Consider the following 21,872-nt stretch of genomic DNA (forward strand, 5'->3'; position numbering starts at 1 on the left):
CCCTGAAACACTTTCTGCCTGTTCTCAAACAAACATGTCCTAATACGATCAGACAATACAAGCCATTCATCTCCCAGGTAAGGTGAACGAGGTGGCGGGTTCCTTGTCACGACAGAAACTGGCCCTGGGGGAATGGAGACTTCACCCACAAGTAGTGAAGATATGGCAGCGGGTTGGAACAGCACATGTGGACCTGTTGGCCTCAGAGCAAACTTCCCACTGCTCCATCTACGAAGGAAGGCAAAGGACCTTGGTGTGACCTTATGGCCCAATCCAGACTTTTTGCCTAAGGTTTTATCACCCCATATCAACCAAGCCATTGAGCTGGCGGCCTAGTGCCCCCCTCCTTTCCAGAATGTGAAGGAGGAGCGAGCAAATCTCCTGTGTCCAATCCGTTCCCTCAAACGCAATATGCAAGCCTTTGAGCACTACAGGAAGTCAGACCAGGACTGCGTTTCAAGCTCATAAAAGACTTACCCTCGCCTAATGCCCTTGGGGGAATCCCCGTGGCCATCTTTGTCGTTGGTCCAAATGATTAGCCAAGCAAGGGAAGTTTGCAACGTGAGACCCTCAGCCCTCGTTTTTGATATAGTTTGCAAGTGTGCAATTGATTGTACATCCGCTAAGAAAGGTCAGCTAAACTTGAAACCAACATTAATATGGAGAAGTCAACAAACGAATGTAAATAAGATATAAATTGTGCTACTAATGCACATGACAGTTCAAACACGTATCATAAAAGAAATTATGTTTTTGTTTGGTTATCTTTTGGAAACGTTAACTTGCGCACACAGCTTTCCCTGACATCACGCTTATACATTGTCATTTTCCATTTACCTGATATAGTGGGATGGCTAACATGCGTTACTACCATACCCTGTTCAAAGGCACTTAAATCTGTTGTCTTGCCCATTCACCCTCTGAATGGCACACATACAATCCATTTCTCAATTGTCTCAAGGCTTAAAAATTCTTATTCAACCTGTCTCCTCCCCTTTATCTATAATGATTGAAGTGGATTTAAAAAGTAACATCAATAAGGGATCATAGCTTTCACCTGGTCAGTCGGTCATGGAACGAGCAGGTGTCCTTAATGTTTTGTACACTCAGTGTAGTTTATACAAGTATGTTACATTTGATTTATTCAATGTCCCAGGGTGGTTTTTGTGACTGTTCTTGGTTCCATTGTGCCAGGCAAGCTCAATCAAGCACAGCTCAGTTATTTTTAAGACAACAAATACTGACCTGAAGACAGGTCAGTAGTTCTTGCCGGTTCCTCTCCCCTTCCAGCTCCTGTTGTTCCTTTACACACGGTACCTGTTAGACATTGATCAGTTGAAGCTAATAATGCTGCTCGTCGGGATGCCAGAGCCTGAGCTCTTGATGAAAATCTCTTCAGAGTCTGTGAGTTATACACACAGTTACTATACTGCAAGGTCATTTGTTGCTTAATTTGCAAAAATGTGATGATTTTTACATTTTATTTATGAAGTGTGTTCTTATAATCTTCAACACCAACTACCATTTTTAAAGCATGCTATGTTTGTTGTTCACATCCTCTCAAGTCTTTCTTTGTGAGATGGGGTCAAATGCAAGACCCGTTTTGATTTGAATACGGCTTCTTCACTTGCATAAATTAACATATGTTCAAAGTTCGGGTTTTACTCCTATGTTTGATTAACTTTACTTTTTCCTGACTAATTGAAACTATTCTCTTCTCTATCATAACCTGAAGCATGTTACCAATCTTGCTTACACACGCCTATACAATCTTACCCTCTTTCTTTTTTTGCCTTCCCTTCCAAAGATGGGACTATTACCTTTTTGCAGAGCCTCTTAGGAGTTGAGCCATACCATAAAACTCCTATTGGAAACTGTGTTAGACCGCTGAGCTAAAGCCTAGGCCAGAGAGCCAGGCCTTAGCTCAGGGAGCAAACGCAAGTCTTCAGGTCTTCTATTGACTGGGAGACTGTTAGCCCGCTGAGCTAAAGCCTAGGCCAGAGAGCCAGGCCTTAGCTCAGGGAGCAAACGCAAGTCTTCAGGTCTTCTATTGACTGGGAGACTGTTAGTCCGCTGAGCTAAAGCCTAGGCCAGAGAGCCAGGCCTTAGCTCAGGGAGCAAACGCAAGTCTTCCGGTCTCCTATTGACTGGGAGACTGTTAGCCCACTGAGCTAAAGCCTGGGCTATGCATTAGCTTGGGGTGCTAACGTGAGTCTTCAGGTCTCCCACTGACTAGCTGCTTGTTAATGTCTCTGCTATACTGCTGTCTGTACTGATACCCTTGACCCATACCTGATAGATATAAACCAGCTTCAGCAGATAATGCGTCTGACAGGAACGCCCCCAGTCTCTCTAATAAGCAGGATGCCCAGCCACGAGGTGAGCAGGACCAAATTATTCAATACATTCTCTATGGGTCCAACCCAGGATTCAAACCTGGGTCCTCGAACCTGCACGCCACAAGACTGTTAGCTCCGGGATTGGGGTAAATTCAAAGGCAATTCAGGAAGTAAACTGAAAATTGCAATTTTACTTCATGAGTTGACCGAATTGACCCCAACCCTGATTAGACCAAACCACCTCCCTTACATCTAGCTGAGAGCAGAGCCACATGCCCAGGGCCACAATATTAAAACCTCCCTAAGAGGATATTTGCCTCCATATTATAAGGAAGTAGACAAACATACAATACATGTTGCATTTTATATTTTGGAGTCACRGCTTTTTTTAGAGTTGTAGGTTTCTATTTTCTACTACCCACACCCCTTTACTATAACCACTGAGTGGTTGCTGCACGTGAATGCAAGTCCAGCAGCAACTACTCTCTTGCCTCATAATGTTTGGTTTGCCATAAGAGTGTTATAAAGCATAAATATACCTAACATTGCATACTAACAAACATTTTGCCTGAGCCAGAATTGGTTTGAATTGAAACACTCAACTGATGAGTGGTAAGGGAAGAAGGACCTGAAAATAGCAGAATTGCAGTTCCTCTTTTTGAAGTTGGAACTGATTGAGTATATRGTAGCTACATTACATAAGTACTGCAATCAAATAAATATACACTACTCGGTTATAAAACTCTTTCTTCTCCTACTGCTTTCTTTCAAATCTGCAATTAAACCCTTGGTGCTTATAATTAATCCACACTTGCCAATGTTGTTCAGACCAATATGGTTCTGAATAAATCTACTCACATTTCTGATGAGGGCCTCTCTAATCCTTGTCCTTGTCCCAAATAGCACCCTATTCCCAGGGAGTAGGGTGCTATTTGGACATGCCCTTGTGTCTGATATGGTACCAACTAGTGCTAATCGTAATAATTACTTTCTGAATACAAAATGAGTGGCCACTTTCCCAAACCAAGATTAAGACAACTTGATCATGATTTTTTGCCCAGAATAAGTAGCATTAATCTGGGTTAGGAAACGGGTCCAATTAACCAAAAATAAGGTGGGCATCTTGTGGCTCCCTATTCCCTTCATAGTGCACTACTTTTGACCAGAGACCTATGGGACGTGGTTTAAAAGTAGTGGATTATATAGGTTATAATTATATATAGGTAATGGGGTGCCATTTGGGATGCAGTCTTGTTTGTGTTCAATCACCCTTAGTGGAGTTGCCAACAACCGGATGCATCCAGTTTTAAGCTATCTTCAACCTAGCTTCCTTTTCTGCTGAAAACTGGATGTGGGAACTCTGCTCAGGCGTTTATTTTAGTCTTGGTACGTTAGGTTAGGGTTCTATTGACCTCTTCCTTCCGATCTCTTCACACCCGTTGGTTGACAGGCCAGGAACTACATCAACTCCTTGCCACAGATGCCCAAGAGGAATTTCTCTGACGTGTTCATCGGTGCCAACCCACAAGGTAATGTTGGAATCATGATCCTACACTCAAAACACTTGGTCACATGTAAGTTAGACCCAAAGATGTAATCAATTTGTGATGATAAAGAAAGAAAGGAGTCACCACCTGATGACCTCTTGTGGCCATATTCAAAAAGCATCTTATACTTTGAATATAACAGCATTCCGACACTTCCTCTAGTCTGGCTGACATCCAGCTCTTAAAGTCTTCCTGACTTGAGACGCTGTATCGGCTGCTTTGATGTGTCAGCACGAAACGTTGATAATGGAGGGGCTGTACCTTCAGACTTCAAGGCGGCACTCTATTACGCTGGCTGGATGTCACTGTTTTGAATTAAACAAATCATAATCTATTGTTTTACATAGGATTGCACCAGTCCTTTCGCTTCCAGTCAGCTCTTCCGGGATAAGCAAACACACAGCTAGCTAACGCAAACCTTCGGAGTAGGAAAACATTTTCKAAATGTTATAACAACCCGTCTACACTAAAACAAATGGCATTAGAGAACTGCAACCTGGCGTTTTGGATCAGGTACAGCAAACTAGCTCAAATTATATTGCGATATTGTCAAAACGGTACTATATGTAGTCAAAAATATTATCCCGATATGTAACTAGTGCATCTTTTTTTTTCTCCATCACTATTAGCTAGTATCGCTAACATTAGCTAGCTTGCTATCAACGCGAAATCAGTTAGCTAATCAAATGTATTGTTTAATAATACATAAACTAGTTATCTATTTATAGGCTTTACATTTCCTTACCCCGCTGAAGTTATTAATTTTCCTTCTTGGATGTCCTCTGTTGACATACTAGGGCAATGATGTGAATCACCGATGCATTTTTGGGGGTAACGGTTCACCAAATCCACATTTTGGTACGTATTGTGGTTTTGGTTTATAACAATGTTCAGCATTCACAATGTTCCTCGCATTGTCTGTTGTGCCAGGATTGTTATCTTGGGCTTCTCAAGTTTCCACTCTGATGCATTTATAACCATGTGAGAGGTGGGAATTTACCAGCAAATACCAGTTGGATGCATTCATGTCATTTGCATGGATTGCTTTTTCTAAATTATGTTTTGTTGCATTTAACTGCAGAAAATGCTGTTAAAGGTAATTTCCTTAGTGACAACAGAGGCATGTGGGAGCGATTTCCTCAGGATGATAGATGAGTTGCCCACTAGTAATTACTAGTTAGAGTGCCATTCTAGTGGATTTTTCCTTCAATGCCAGATGGACACTTGTGACTCATAAATGGCGTGTGTCTGTAGCATGGTACTTCTCCCACTCRGGTGTGATGTGATGGGCTGTCACTGTTACATAAGTGCAATACAGGGTGCATTGGCCAATTCATTTAAGTCTTTGGCTTTGTCTTGCTTATATAGAGCGGGTACTACCATTTTGCTGAAATGGGTGCAAGAGGGAAGTTCATAACATGGCTCGATCACTTTCACGAGGTGCTGAAACCCCCTATTCTAAACCACAGACTAAAAAAATATAAACAGCCTACCTATTGCTCTTGTAATTTCTTTGGCCTGGTCAGAATCAGCTGCTTGAATGAAGTGGGGATGTTAATTTGCGTGATGTCMMAGTAAATGTGTCAACATATTTGTGTTGGCAGCTGCATAAGCTATTCTCGTTGACTGTGGCGACATACTGTTAACATTTTATCCTTAAACACTCTGTCCATCGCCGTTGTAATCTACTGGGARACCAAAATGTTCCCAAACTGGAGATTTTAAACGATGATGGAGGATCGACGAGTTGTGTGTTCCGATATGCTGTTCTGGGCACCACTGTTGTACTGCACTGTTATTTTCCTGTTTGTGGCCCGCCTGTTAGCTTGCATCATTCTTGCCATTCTCCTTGAACGTCTCTCATCAACAAGCTGTTTTTGCACACAGGACTTCCACTGATTGAACAATGTCGTGCGTGAAAAGTCATCATCGATCTACACATAATACCCCATATTGACAAAGCAAAAACAAGTTTTTAGAGATTTTTGCAAATTTATAAATTAAGAGCTGAAATATCACATTTACATAAGTATTCAGACCCTTTACTCATTACTTTGTTGAACACCTTTGGCAGCGACTACAGCCTTGAGTCTTCTTGGGTTTTACGCTACAAGCTTGGCACACCTGTATTTGGGGAGTTTCTCCCATTCTTCTCTGCAGATCCTCTCAAGCTCTGTCAGGTTGGATGGGGAGCGTTACTGCACAGCTATTTTCAGGTCTTTCCAGTGATGTTCGATCGGGTTCAAGTCCGGGATTTGGCTGGGCCACTCAAGGACATTCAGAGACTTGTCCCGAAGCCACTCCTGTGTTGTCTTGGCTGTGTGCTTAGGGTTGTTGTCCTGTTGGAAGGTGAACCTTCGCCCCAGTCTGAGGTCCAGATTGCTCTGGAGCAGGTTTTCATCAAGGATATCCCTGTAATTGCTCCGTTCATCTTTTCCTCGATTCTGACTAGTCTCCCATGCTTCACAGTAGGGATGGTGCCACGTTTCCTCCAGACGTGACGCTTGACATTCAGGCCAAAGAGTTCAATCTTGGTTTCATCAGACCAGAGAATATTGCTTCTCATGGTCTGAGAGTCTTTTGGTGCCTTTTGGGAAAACTCCAAGTGGGCTGTCATGTGACTTTTACGGAGGAGTGTCTTCTGTCTGGCCACTCTACCATAAAGGCCTGATTGGTGGAGTGCTGCAGAGATGGTTGTCTTTCAGGAATGTTCTACCATCTCCACAGAGGAACTCTGGAGCTCTGTCAGTGACCATCAGGTTCTTGGTCACCTCCCTGACCAAGTCCATTCTCTCCCGATTGCTCAGTGTGGCCCGGCAGCCAGCTTTAGGAAGAGTCTTGGCGGTTCCAAACTACTTCCATTTAAGAATCATGGAAGCCACTGTGTTCTTAGAGTCCTTCAATGCTGCAGAAATGTTTTGGTACCCTTCCTCAGATCTGTGCCTCGACACAATCCTGTCTCGGAGCTCTACAGACAATTCCTTTGACCTCATGGCTTGGTTTTTGCTCTGARATGCACTGTCAACTGTGGGACCTTATATCGACCAAATCATGTGCAATCAATTGAATTTACCACAGGAGGACTCCAATCAAGTTGTAGAAACATCTCAAGGATGTTCAAAGGAAACAGGATGCCCCTGAGCTAGAAAAGGGTCTGTATACTTATGTAAATATGGTATTTATTTATTTTTGTAAACCTATTTTCGCTTTGTTATTATGGGGTATGGTGTGTAGATGGATGAGGAAAACATTAATTTGATCAATTTTAGAATAAGGCTATAACGTAACAAAATGTGGAAAAAGTCATGGTCTGAATACTTTCCGAATGTACTGTACATACACTATAGTATCTAACATTTCACAACAATGCACACATCTAAAAGTAAAYGGATGMAATTAAGAAATATATAAATATTAMGATGAGCAATGTCGGGATGGCATTGACTAAAATACAGTATAATACTGTATATGTTGTCGTGACTTTACTTTCATTAATCTGATGGCTGTTGTTTATCTTATCAACTAAATGTGTTTAATTGTTACCCGATTTWAAATATTTCGAGAGGGAAAAAGATACTTATCGTTGATACATTTTTAGAAACTGTTCTCACAGTAATCATTACTTTGTACACGAACCGCCGCCCGTTTGAAGTAAGAAATCATGAAAGTATTTACGTGTGAATGCCTTCGTTCTCTGTTTATCTCTGTCGGAACTAGCCCTCCTTAGGAAGGGTGATGGGTTGGCCTTTCAGCGGCACGCTTGTAAGGCTCCGATTGTCCAAAAGGAGTCCCATCCGTTGTTCACTCTGGAAGGTGCTTCTTGGAAGATAGGCTAGCCAGCCGTGTCGATGGTTACCACTGGGTGATGAGAGTGTAGCGTACTACGGTGATTTGAGAAGAGTAGTACAGAGGACKCACTTATATTTGCTTTTCTAGATACTTGACTTAGGACAGCTAATCAGCTGTACKAGTAAATGGCTGAGAGGTGAGCTTCTCGCCTCTTCCTCGTGTTGATATTCATACTTCAGAACACTTTAGACATGGGCTGCAGCTCCCCGTCTTTCCTGGTCTGGGAGGTGAGTTTATTTTCTTCACCTCGTGTTGAGGTTCAAAGTGCCAACCATTTCAAACGTGTAGCTACCTCTTCACGTTTTTCCGGTCTCATGTTAATTTCTTTACCAATACTTTTATGCACTCAGAGACAAGGACGGTTCCGTCAGGCTGACCTCGGGGTGTGGCTACCTACTGGGCACAGTTTATAGGAGACAAATCATTTTATGGCTCCTAAAATTACATTCTTATCTTAATTTTTTTCTTCTTCATATTTCATATACAACGTTAAGGATGGAGACTTCATACATGTAGTGTAAACTTTTCAAGTTACATTCTTTCCTTTTTAACCTTTTTAATGATGACATCACAAAATAACCACCTATATGACATTCGTTTTCTAAAGATCATCTCTGGCCATTCCCCACGTTCTTATGTTAGAAATATTGTTCCAGTATTCGCTTTAGAAACTGTTTCGGCGGGAAGACTGTTTGTGTAGACAAAGGAACATTCCTTTGGTTAATACTGGAAAGGGAGACCCTAGATTTCCTCTCCTTTAATTTACGAAAGGGTGTGAGCTGTCAACCCGGCAGCAGCTCCCTCCTTCCCTCTTCTGTGGGTGAAAAGATCTGGTTACTGTCATCCATTGCCAAGCTGATCTGACCCATTGGATCCTCAGGACAGTCATGACAATATGAAATGAGTAAAGCAGTATATAAATGTTATTAAAGTGACTAGTGTTCCATTATTAAAGTGACCAGTGATTCCYTGTCATTAAAGATTTTTGTTTTACATTTACATTAAAGTCATTTAGCAGACGCTCTTATCCAGAGCGACTTACAAATTGGACTACATTGTTTCATTTTGAAGACACTATCTGTGAGTGGCGATGGCCCCTAGTAAAATAGCCAGTCAACATGGGCTATAACCTATAGTGTAAGGGATGCCTTCTCAACATGGGTTATGTATAACTCTGTCACTCAAATAATTGTGGACTGATGCCACTTTTGAACATCATGTGCTCATATATAGTAATCTCATCTTCTTTCACCAAYGAACACACTTCTCTAAGCTTGCTGAAACTCGCCTGAAAGGTTTTCATTTTGAGCCCTAACCTCTACAGAAAGATATTGTTAGCACTGACTGTCATAAAAAGGCTATAAATTCTTAATTCCCATCCTCATTCAGAATAAATGTATAATTGGTAACAATATAAAGATTTTGACGCACATTTGATTACTATGCTAGTTCTTGTATAGGAAAATGTTGTGAGGTTCCCATAGTTGAATCCAATAAAAGTACTTTCTGTAGTGTCTCTTTGGCGGTTGTGCTTCCTGTCACTGAGTCATTCATGATGCAGTTCTATCACTTTATTTAGAATATTCGATATCTTATAGGCCTATTATGCGAACAGTTCATGCAAACAAACACTTCTTACTCATTACATTTCTACAAATACAAAACGTTCATTCACTGGTGCGTCATTATCATTTACATTCCGACATTACATGTATTCATCGCAGTGCCATTCTATACCGTCGAAGTACAGTTCTTGGTCATTGTATATACCATATGTAGGTCATATGGACTTCATCCACAACAATTACAATGGTTTTGGAGTTGTATAGGACTGAGGCCAAAATATCTCTCCCTGTCTTCCCCAACCAGCTCTCTGGACTTTCGAAGACAAGGTCGCATGCACCATTCCATATCACGTTCTTGTCTTCCTCCACAACCACTGCTCTGAGACCCAGGGCTTCTGCCTCGTGGATTTGGTCCTCCATCCACCACAGCCTTTAGCCTCCAATTCTGACAGTCGTTTCCCCGCTGTTTTCCTAGGTTCTTGAAGACAAGAACTAGCTAGCTAGCTGGTAAATGAGGCTTTCCCCCTTGGCAAGACTGCCAATACATCCTCCCCTTGCACAAATGCAAACATTTTAAAGTTGCTCCTATTAAATCGCTAAATTGGGGCCGTTACTGTGGCAGTGCCGTCTCTATCTCCTTGTCAGAAAGTGCCATCAGAGTTTTTAGTTAGTTTACCTAACTTTAGCTTGGCTTGTTTACCTTTACTGGGGGCATGGCAAATTGACGAGGAAGCGTGGGGGACGTTGCGCATATGAAAACCAATCAAAAAGTTACTTGGTAGTGAGTGGAAACGCCAACCCGGATGCTTCACATTTATACATCCGGTGAAATATCTGGCTCATTGTTCTATCTGTGTCCTTACGCTCTCCATTCATGGTCTGTCTGTAAAAAACACCTTTCCCTCAGAGGGCAGCCAATGCCTGTCACTGATCCTAGTCCGAACTGACCCTATTAATATTGATGTTCTGCTTCCTGTAGCTGTGGACCTGCTGGAGAAGATGTTGGTTCTGGACACAGATGAGAGGATAACGGCTGCCGAGGCTCTGGCCCACCCCTACTTCTCCCAGTACCACGACCCTGATGACGAGCCTGAGGCTGACCCCTACGACCAGAGCTTTGAGAGCCGTGAGCTGGAAATCGAGGAATGGAAACGTATGTAGAATTAAATGGACAGGAATCATTATGAGATTATTAAAGGGGTCATACATGCTCAGCAAATGCATTGCAAAGGCATCACAATGCATTCATTATACCTGAATGCTTTCAAGGATAATTAATATTTTTTAGGACCATCTGTTTTATGTAAATGGAATGTTATAGAAGGGTACAGACACATTCTTTTTTTGAGATTTCACTTGTTTTTGAGAAAAGTACCCCAACCAGTGATTTTAATTTCTTCGTTGTGCGGTATGGGGGCTCTATAAAAAAACATGAACAACGGCTCCAAAAACACCCAAGTACCTCCTTTTAGAAACGGAAAAGCTCTCAGTATAATGATGCAGATCTTAAGATGTTGTACTTATGAAATTGTCATTCTGAACTTTATCCACAACATTATCTTCCATTTTGTTGTGGAATAAGTTCGGAATGACAATTTCATAAGTACAACATCTTAAGATCTGCATCATTATACTGAGAGCTTTTCCGTTTGTAAAAGGAGGTACTTGGGTGTTTTTGGAGTGTTCATGTTTTTCAGAGCTTACTTACTGCACAACGAGGACACGGAAATGAATCACTGTTGCGGTAAGTTTCTCAAGTGAAATTGCAAAAAAAGGTGTCTGGGCCCTTCTATAACATTCTATTTACATACATTTTTGTTGAGGTTTGGTTGTAAAAAAAAAAAAAATAAAAAAAAAAAGCAACCTTCTCCTTTTTAAGTAAACTGTTACAAAATGTTTTGTCCATCTTGCGAAATAAATGTGTTTTTATCTGCTCTGTTCCCAACCCCACAGACGGAACAGAAACACCCTCAGCACACATTTATCTCTCTCTTCTCTCTCGTCTCCTCACAGGGTTGACCTATGAGGCGGTGTGCGATTTTGAGCCACCTATCTTTGATGGAGACGACATGGAATCGTGATTGGATGATGTGATTTCTACAAGCCCCTCCCCCTCAGCCCCTACAACTTTATATCACTGAGGTTCCCGCTTATCATACGACCTTTTGGGAAAACAATATCATCCGAGTGCCTACAAACGTTTGTCTTTTGTTATATTTCTTAAGCTGGCGCTCTCTCTCCCCCCCCATTCTGACTTGTAAATGTGTTGCAAGGGAAACGTAACTAACATGGCCTGGTCCCAGATCTGTGTTGTGGCATGACAACGGCCATGGGAGTTGGCTATTCAGCACAAACAGATCTTGGAACATCAAAATGAAAATGTAGGAAAGGAGATTTTCAAGGACTGAATATCTGTATTTACTACAATGTATTTTCAAGGCAGGAACAGAGGCAAGCAACAACCAACCACTAATACCATTATTTGTCCATTGCTGGAAAATGCCATGCTTCTGTTATTATTCTGTCTATATGTATGTTTTAAATGGCACCCTATTTACTATATAGGAAATAAGGTGCCATTTGGGATGAAACCTATATTTCAACTACACTGATCAAAAATATAAACGCAACATACAACAATTTGAAAGATTTTACTGAGTTAAAGTTCATATAAGGAAATCAGTCAATTGAAATTAATTTGTTAGGCCCTTATCTATGGATTTCGCATGACTGGGAATACAGATATGCATCTGTTGGTCACTTACACCATATATACAAAAGTATGTGGACACACCCGTTGCTGACAGGTGTATAAAATCAAGTACACAGCCATGCAATCTCCATAGACAAACATTGGCAGTAGAATGGCTTTAGTGAAGAGCTCAGTGACTTTCAACGTGGCACTGTCATAGGACGGTGCCACCTTTCCAACAAGTCAGTTCGTACAATTTCTGCCCTGCTAGAGCATCCCCGGTACAACTGTAGGTGCTGTTATTGTGAAGTGGAAATGTCTAGGAGCAACAATGGCTCAGCCACGAAGTGGTAGGCCACACAAGCTCACAGAATGGGACTGCTGAGTGCTGTAGCGCGTAAAAAACATCTGTCCTTGGTTGCAGGACAGACTAGTTCCAAACTGAGTTTGGAAACAACGTCAGCACAAGAACTGTTCTTCAGGAGCTTCATGAAATGGGTTTCCGTGGCCGAGCAGCCGCACACAAGCCGAAGATCACCATGAGCAATGCCGAGCGTCGGCTGGAGTGGTGTAAGCTCGCCACCATTGGACTCTGGAGCAGTGGAAACGCATTCTCTGGAGTGATGAATCACGCTTCACCTGGCAGTCTGGCGAACAAATCTGGATGCCAGGATAACCCTACCTGCCCCAATGCATAGTGCCAACTATAAAGTTTGGTGGAGCAGGAATAATGGTCGAGGGCTGTTTTTCATGGTTCGGGCTAGGCCCCTTAGTTCCAGTGAAGTGAAATATTAACACTACAGCATACAATGACATTCTAGACGATTCTGTGCTTCCAACTTTGTGGCAACAGTTCGGGGAAGGCCTTTCCTGTTTCCGCATGACAATGCCCCCGTACACAAAGCGAGGTACAAACAGAAATGGTTTGTCGATCGGTGTGGAAGAACTTGACTGACCTGCACAGAGCCCTGACCTCAACCCCACCAACCACCTTTGGGATTAATTGGAACGCCAACTACGAACCAGGCCTAATCGCCTAACATCAGTGCCCGACCTTACTAATGCTCTTGTGGCTGAATGGAAGCATGTCCCCGCAGAAATGCTCCAACATCTAGTGGAAAGCCTTCCCAGAAGAGTGGAGGCTGTTATAGCAGCAAAGGGGGGACCAACTCCATATTAATGCCCATGATTTTAGAATGATATTGTGTCCACATTTGCCTGCAGGTGTCCACATACTTTTGGTCATGTAGTGTAGGGGTGTGGATCAGAACCAGTCAGTATCCGGTGTGACCACCATTTGCCTGCAGCACAAACACATCTCCTTCGCATAGAATTGATCACGTTCTTGATTTTGGCCTGTGAAATATTGTCTCACTCATCAATGGTTGTGCGAAGTTGCTTGATATTGGTGGGAACTGGAACACGCTGTCCATACACGTTAATTCAGAACATACCTAACATGCTCAATGGGTGACATGTTTGAGTATGCAGGCCATGGAAGAACGGAGACATTTTCAGCTTCCAGGAATTGTGTACAGATCCTTGTGGCATGGGGCCGTGCATTATGCTGAAACATGAGGTGATGGCGGCAGATGAATGGCACGACAATGGGCCTCAGGATCTCGTCACGGTATCTCTGCATTCCAATTGCCATCGATAAAATGCTATTGGGTTTGTTGTCCGTAGTTTATGCCTGCCCATACCATAACCCCACCGGCACCATGGGACACTTGTTCACAACGTTGACATCAGCAAACCGCTCACCCACACCACGCCATACACGTGGTCTGCGGTTGTGAGGCCGGTTGGACGCACTGCCAAATTCTCTAAAACGAAGGAGTGGCTTATGGTAGAGAGATTAACATTAAATTCTCTGGCAACAGCTCTGGTGGACATTGCCAATTGCACGCTCCCTCAACTTGAGACATCTGTGGCATTGTGTTGTGACAAAAAGGCACATTTTAGAGAGTGGCCTTTTGTCTCCAGCACCTGTGTCATGATCATGCGGTTTAGTCAACTTCTCGATATGCCACACCTGTCAGGTGGATGGATTATCTTGGCAAAGGAGAAATGCTCACTAACAGGGATATAAACAAATTTGTTCACACAATTTGAGAGAAATATGCTTTTGGTGCGTATCGAACATTTGGGGGATCTTTTATTTCAGCTCATGAAACATGGACCAACACTTTTTACATGTTGCATTCATATTTTAGTTCAGTGTAGTTTTTTAATATTCCTCCTTCAGAAGTCTTTGTTATTATTTTGAGAATTCTATGGCTTATCACTGTGACATTCAAAAGAAATGAGATGCTGAATTAAACGTCCGGGAAAATATAGCTGTGTACTATATGATTGAATCATTTAATAGTGTATATCAATTGAAATGTGGAAGACAAACTGTCAGTCTCGCTATGCCAATCGCAGCATTAGTGTCACAGATTTACAGGCGCTTCAGAAATCATTAGATTAATCAGCTTTACTGTATCAGACAGGCTGGGTCTCAAATGGCACCTATATATACCTATATAGTGTATGACTTTTCGTTTTATTTAACCAGGTATGTTGACTGAGAACACATTCTCATTTACAGCAACAACCTGGGGAATAGTTACAAGGGTATGAATGAGCCAATTGGAAGTTGGAAATGGTTGGTGGCCATGATGGTAGAGGTGCCAGATTGGGAATTTAGCCAGGACACCGGGGTTAACACTCTTACCATAAGTGCCATTGGATCTTTAGTGTCCACAGAGTCAGGACACCTGTTCAACATCAGTTCCAAAAGATGACACCTTACACAGGGTAATGTCCCCAGTCACACACAATTTTTAGACCAAAGGAAAGAGTGCCTCCTACTGGCCCTCCAACACCACTTGGTCTTCCATTCAGGGACCGACCAGGACCAAACCTGCTTAGCTCCAGAGTCAAGCCAGCAGTGGGATGCAGGGTGTTATGCTGCAGGGCACTTAGGGTTTTGGTCAAAAGTAGTGCACTATATAGTGAACCAGGTGCCATTTAAGACGCAGCTAGGGATTTCTTCTATTCTTCAACGTTGTTATGAGCTTTAGGAAATGTTTTAGCTGTGAGGAAAAATAGCTTTAGATCTACCACATTGCAGATGAATCTCCATCCCCCACGCCCCATAGTCTTACAACTCTTCAGTCAGTGCGACATTTGGTTAAATGCCAGCAGCCAGACCATAAGATGTTTACTACCATTTAGTGCTCACAAACCCTAAAATCATTGTTCAGCTTTTTTAAATAACCAAATTATTCAATTCTATCAGATTCACAATTTTTTTWAAATTTGTTTTGATTTTTAAAGTGGCTTCATCATGTCCTTTCTGCACTGAGGTGAAGGAGCTACGTAGATGAAAGCCTGGTATGGGTCAACCATATTGCTTTCTCCTGTTCTCAAAACAGAACAGTGCAGACAGATGAGGGAAATTACTGTAGGTTATTGAGATGTAGCCCCAGTCTGCCTAAATAAAATGGCCCTAGAAATCTAGCCTGTTGAACTAGATTGATTGCTGCACTCCATTGAACCCAAAATTCAGTCTGGTTTAATCAGGCCAAGGATTCTGAATACCACTTTAAATATTTACACTTTGAAAGTTCCTTTGAGCCACTGTAGGTTCCTTTGAGCCACTGTAGGTCATTAAATGTGCCAAATAATGTGGCATTAATTAAACCAGGAAAAGGTGTTTGTGGGTACAAAATCTAATGTATGTACATATCTGTTCTATATTTGTATTTTTCATTACTTATTTTTTGTGGTTTGTTAGTGAATTGAATTCAAACCATCTTCATTATCAGCATGTTCATCATTTTACATGTGAGTGATTTTTGAATACGTGTGTGTTTGAAGTGTCATGCTTAAAGCCACAACAGAGAAATATTAAATTAATGTCAAAAATCAATTAGGGAATTTATACTTTGTTGATGTGGTATTTATAAACTGGAGACGGATACTGTTGTTTATTTCAGCCAAGCCCCATTGAATATGTATCTAACAGTCTTAACAGCAAAGCAACTATTAGAATCATTAATGCCTTTGTTAATAAAGACCGTTATTTTTCAGAGCGCAAGAGTCAGTCTTGTTCATTGTTTCCTCAAGTCTATAAAGTACATGTGCTTGAATTGGCAATGCTTATCTGTAGCTTATAGCAGCATTTCCAAAAGTTGGTCCACAGGATCCCAGGGGAGCACATTTTGTTTTGTGCCCCGACAGCTGATTCAAATTACCAAAGCTTGATGATTAGTTGATTATTTGAATCAACTGTGTAGTGTACCTCTTGGGGTCCCAAGGACTGAGTTTGGGGAACAGTGGGTTAACTGCCTTTTTCAGGGGCAGAACGACAGAATTTTTACCTTGTCAGCTTGGATTCGATCTAGCAACCTTTCGGTTACTGGCCCAACACTAACCACTAGGCTACCTGGGGTTTGTTACACTACTGAACCAACCCTGACCTGAGCCAAACCAGGCTGAACATGTCATCTCCCGGTGTCCCGGGGACCTAGACAAACGTCTAATATTGCAGTGGATGGATCTGGTGTGATCTGGCTGGTATCACAGCTTAACCACACTGAGCATCATCAAATAGCAGCCTTTAATAGTCCACAAGGGGTCACACTTCACAAAGGATTGGGTCTTTACAAAGATTTTAAAATAATGGTTTTGAAAGACTAGTTCTTATTGGCTTTTGGCTGATTTTGTTTTATGATGTGTGACATTAAGGATTATATTTACAGGCATATGCCATAAAGATGGCACAGTAGAGGATGGCTGCTCCTTTATGGGCTCTTAACCAACTGTGCTATTTTGTTCGTTTTTTAGCATTTTTTTGTAAATTATTTTGTATATAATGTTGCTGCTACCGTCTCCTATGACCGAAAAGAGCTTCTGGAAATCAGAACAGCGATTTCTCACCTTGAACTGGATGAAGAATTTCTCTTTAATGAGTCGGACGAGAGGTATTTACTCCAGACACCCGAATAGGCACCCATCCCTGTCATTCGCAGGAGAAAAATAACGACTGTACGATCACGTTCTCCGCAGCCGATGTGAGTAAGAACTTTATACAGGTCAACATTCACAAGGCCGCAGGGCCAGACGGATTACCAGAACGTGCACTCCGAGCATGCGCTGGCAAGTGTCTTCACTGACATTTTCAACCTCTCCCTGTCTGAGTCTGTAATACCAACATGTTTCAAGCAGACCATCATAGTCCCTGTGTCCAAGAACACTAAGGTAACCTGCCTAAATTACTACTGACCCGTAGCACTTACGTCTGTAGCCATGAAGTGCTTTGAAAGGCTGGTCATGGCTCACATCAACACCATTCTCCCAGGAACCCTAGACCCACTCCAATTTGCATACCGCCCTAACAGATCCATAGATGATGCACTCTCTATTGCACTCCACACTGCCCTTTTACACCTGGACAAAAGGAACACCTATGTGAGAATGCTATTCATTGACTACAGCTCAGTGTTCAACACCATAGTGCCCTCAAAGCTCATCACATTGACTGTACCGGTACACCCTGTATATAGCCTTGCTATTGTTATTTTACTGCTGCTCTTTAATTATATTTTACTTTTATATGGGTCTTCCAAATGGACAATGACCCCAAGCATACTTCCAAAGTTGTGGCGAAATTGCTTAAGGACAACAAAGTCAAATTATTGGAGTGGCCATCACAAAGCCCTGACCTCAATCCTATAGAAAATTTGTGGGCAGAGCTGAGAAAGCGTGTGCGAGCAAGGAGGCCTACGAACCTGACTCAGTTACTCCAGCTCTGTCAGGAGGAATGGGCCAAAATTCACCCAACTTATTGTGGGAAGCTTGTGGAAGGCTACCTGAAATGTTTGACCCAAGTTACACAATTTAAAGGCAATGCTACCAAATACTAATTGAGTGCATGTAAACTTCTGACCCACTGGGAATGTGATGAAAGAAATAAAAGCTGAAAGAAATCATTCTCTCAACTATTATTCTGACATTTCACATTCTTATAACAAACTGGTGATCCTAACTGACCAAAGACAGGGAATTTTTACTATGATTAAATGTCATGAATTGTGAAAAACTGAGTTTAAATGTATTTGGCCAAGGTGTATGTAAACTTATGACTTCAACTGTACCTACCTCATCCCCATATTTGTTTTTGTTTTTCTGCTCTTTTGCACACCAGTATTTCTATTTGCACATCCTCAACTGTGCATATATTACTCCAGTGTAAATTGCTAAATTGTAATTTATTCGCCACTAATGGCCTTTTTATTGTCTTACCTCCTTACTTCATTTGCACACACTGTATACAGATTTTTCTATTGTGTTATTGACTGTACATTTGTTTATCCCATGTGTAACTCTGTGTTGTTTTTGTCGCACTGCTTTGCTTTATCTTGGCCAGGTCGCAGTTGTAAATGAGAACTTGTTCTCAACTGGCCTACCTGGTTAAATAAAGGTGAAATATATATATATATTTTTAAACATGGTTGGCCAACTCCCTGACCAAAATGGCTGACATTTATCCCATCATAAGAAGGTTCTTGTCCATTCTAGTATTCTTATTCCTAATTCTATGGGGGCCACTAATCCCCCCCAATTGTATTTTTTTATTTTGGGGGTTGGGGGCTGCCAAATCCTGTCCCCCCTTTGCGTGTTGGTGTGGTAGGCCAGTGTGCTACTCCCCTCTCAGATAACTCCAAGCACTGTTTTTCATAAACTGAGAGTGACGTACAGAAGATAGGCTGGCTTCTGTTCTGACTGATTTAGTTCAGTGTTTAAAGTCCAGTGGTTTTACAGATTCAAACCGTCCTCTTAAAACACAGGCAAAAAAGGTTTCCCTCTCTGTCAACATGCTGTGCAATGTTGTGTCACAATTTCCCAAATACAGTGCCTTCAGAAAGCATTCACACCCCTTGACTTATTCCACGTTTTGTTGTGATAGAGCCTGAATTCAAAATGGATGGAATAGATTTTTTTTCTCACCCATCTACGTACACACAATAACGACAAAGTGAAAACATGTTATTAGAAATGTTTGCAAATGTATTGAAAAAATAAATACAGATATCTAATTTACCTAAGTATTCACACTCCTGAGTCAATACTTTGTAGAAGCACCGTTGGCAGCAATTACAGCTGTGAGTCTTTCTGGGTAAGTATCTTAAGAGCTTTTCACACCTGGATTGTGCAACATTTGCCCTTTATTATTTTCAAACTTCTTCAAAGCTTGAAATTGGTTGTCAAATTGGTTATTGATCATTGCTAGACAACCATTTTCAGGTCTTGCCATAGATTTTCAAAAAGATTTGTAAAAACTGTGACTCGGCACTCATGAACATTCACTGTCTTGCTGAAAGGTGAATTAATCTCCCAGTGTCTGGTGGAAGGCAGACTGAACCAGGTTTTACTCGAGGATGTTGCCTGTGCTTAGCTCCATTTGTTTTTTGGTGAAAACTCCCCAGTCTTTAACAATTAGAAGCATACCCATAACATGATGCAGCCACCACTATGCTTGAAAATATGGAGAGTGGTACTCTGTAATCTGATGCATTTTACTCCTGCGCTTATTTAGGTTTGCAATAACAAAGGGGTTGAATACTTATTGACTAAAGATAATTCAGCTTTGAATTTTTAATGAATACAAAATATATATATATATATATATATATATACAGAATTCAACTTTGACATTATGGAGTACTGTGTTTAGGCCAGTAACAAAAATAGTTTAAATGTAATCCACTTTAAATTCAGGCTGTAACACAACATTTGGAAAACGTCAAGGGATGTGAATACTTTCTCAAGGCACTGTAACTGCAGTATTTCTCTTTTACAGACCACCAAGTAGCTGACAGTGCAGTTCGTAACCTATTAGTGTGTACTTGTATGACTGAAAAAGGGTTTATTAATAAACTCAGCAAAAAATAAACGTCCTCTCACTGTCATCTGTGTTTATTTTCAGCAAACTTAACATGTGTAAATATTTGTATAAACATAAGATTCAACAACTGAGACATAAACTGAACAAGTTCCACAGATATGTGACTAACAGAAATGGAATAATGTGTCCCTGAACAAAGGGGTGGTCAAAATCAAAAGTAACAGTCAGTATCTGGTGTGGCCACCAGATGCATTAAGTACTGCAGTGCATCTCCAAATTTGCCAGTTCTTGCTGTGAGATGTTACCCCACTCTTCCACCAAGGAACCTGCAAGTTCCCGGACATTTCTGGGGGAAATGGCCCTAACCCTCACCCTCCGACCCAACAGGTCCCAGACGTGCTCAATGGGATTGAGATCCGGGCTCTTCGCTGGCCATGGCAGAACACTGACATTCCTGTCTTGCAGGAAATCACGCACAGAACGAGCAGTATGGCTGGTGGCATTGTCATGCTGGAGGGTCATTTCAGGATAAGCCTACGGGAAGGGTACCACATGAGGGAGGAGGATGTCATCCCTGTAACGCACAGAGTTGAGATTGCCTGCAATGACAACAAGCTCAGTCCGATGATGCTGTGACACACCGCCCCAGACCATGACGGACCCTCCACCTCCAAATCGATCCCGCTCCAGAGTACAGGCCTCGGTGTAACGCTCATTCCTTTGACGATAAACGCAAATCCGACCATCACCCCTGGTGAGACAAAACCGCGGCTCGTCAGTGAAGAGCACTTTTTGCAAGTCCTGTCTGGTCCAGCAACGGTGGGTTTGTGCCCATAGGCAACGTTGTTGCCGGTGATGTCTGGGGGAGGACCTGCCTTACAACAGGCCTACAAGCCCTCAGTCCAGCCTCTCTCAGCCTATTGCGGACAGTCTGAGCACTGATGAAGGGATTGTGCGTTCCTGGTGTAACTTGGGCAGTTGTTGTTGCCATCTTGTACCTGTCCTGCAGGTGTGATGTTCGGATGTACCGATCCTGTGCAGGTGTTGTTACACGTGGTCTGCCACTGCGAGGACGATCAGCTGTCCATTCTGTCTACCTGTAGCGCTGTCTTAGGCGTCTCACAGTACGGACATTGCAATTTATTGCCCTGGCCACATCTTCAGTCCTCATGCCTCCTTGCAGCATGCCTAAGGCACGTTCACGCAGATGAGCAGGGACCCTGGGCATCTTTCCTTTTGTGTTTTTCAGTCAGTAGAAAGGCCTCTTTAGTGTCCTAAGTTTTCATAACTGTGACCTTAATTGCCTACCGTCTGTAAGCTGTTAGTGTCTTAACGACCATTCCACAGGTGCATGTTCATTAATTGTTTATGGTTCATTGAACAAGCATGGGAAACAGTGTTTAAAAGTTAGTTACTTTAAGGTGCTGTTCTCTCTTTGGGTTTAACCCAAGAAGTTCTGGAAAACGGTTAAAGACCTGGAGCATAAACCCTCCTCCTCACAGCTGCCCATGTCCTTTAATGTTGATGATGTGGTTGTTACTGACAAGAAGCACATGGCTGAGCTCTTTAATCACCACTTTAAGTCAGGATTCCTATTTGACTCAGCCATGCCTCCTTGCCCGTCCAACATTTCCTCATCTCCCAATCCTTCTAATGTGACTATCCCCGATGCTTCTCCCTCTTTTTCCCCTGCCCCGCTGCAAAGTTTCTCCCTGCAGGCAGTCACTGAGTCCGAGGTGCTAAAGGAGCTCCTTAAACTTGACCCCCAAAAAACATCTAGGTCAGATGGTTTAGACCCTTTCTTCTTTAAGGTTGCTGCCCCTTTCATCACCAAGCCTATCTCCAACCTTTTTAACCTGTCTCTCCTGGGAGGTTCCCATTGCTTGGAAGGCAGCCACGGTTTGTCCTTTATTGAAAGGGGGAGATCAAGCTGATCCTAACTGTTATAGACCTTTTTCTATTTTGCCCTGTTTATCAAAAGTG

General features: G+C 42.2%; 1 protein-coding gene across 2 annotated transcripts in view; it reads left to right on the forward strand.

The window, feature by feature from the left end:
* Positions 1-11,765, forward strand: part of mapk14a (mitogen-activated protein kinase 14a) — a 32,860-nt gene extending 21,095 nt beyond the window's left edge. The window contains exons 9-12 of one of the 2 annotated variants that reach the window (XM_024005727.2): positions 1,325-1,404; positions 3,790-3,868; positions 10,280-10,453; positions 11,314-11,765. In XM_024005727.2, coding sequence (XP_023861495.1) covers positions 1,325-1,404; positions 3,790-3,868; positions 10,280-10,453; positions 11,314-11,381 — 401 coding nt within the window. In that variant the 3' untranslated portion in view covers positions 11,382-11,765. Of the gene's footprint in view, positions 1-1,324; positions 1,405-2,299; positions 2,380-3,789; positions 3,869-10,279; positions 10,454-11,313 lie in introns of both variants that reach the window. The other variant, XM_024005726.2, reaches the window with a different exon arrangement.
* The last annotated feature ends 10,107 nt before the right edge of the window (positions 11,766-21,872 follow it).

Source organism: Salvelinus sp. IW2-2015, linkage group LG17 (genome assembly GCF_002910315.2).
Source record: "Salvelinus sp. IW2-2015 linkage group LG17, ASM291031v2, whole genome shotgun sequence".
Taxonomy (NCBI): Eukaryota; Metazoa; Chordata; class Actinopteri; order Salmoniformes; family Salmonidae; genus Salvelinus; species Salvelinus sp. IW2-2015.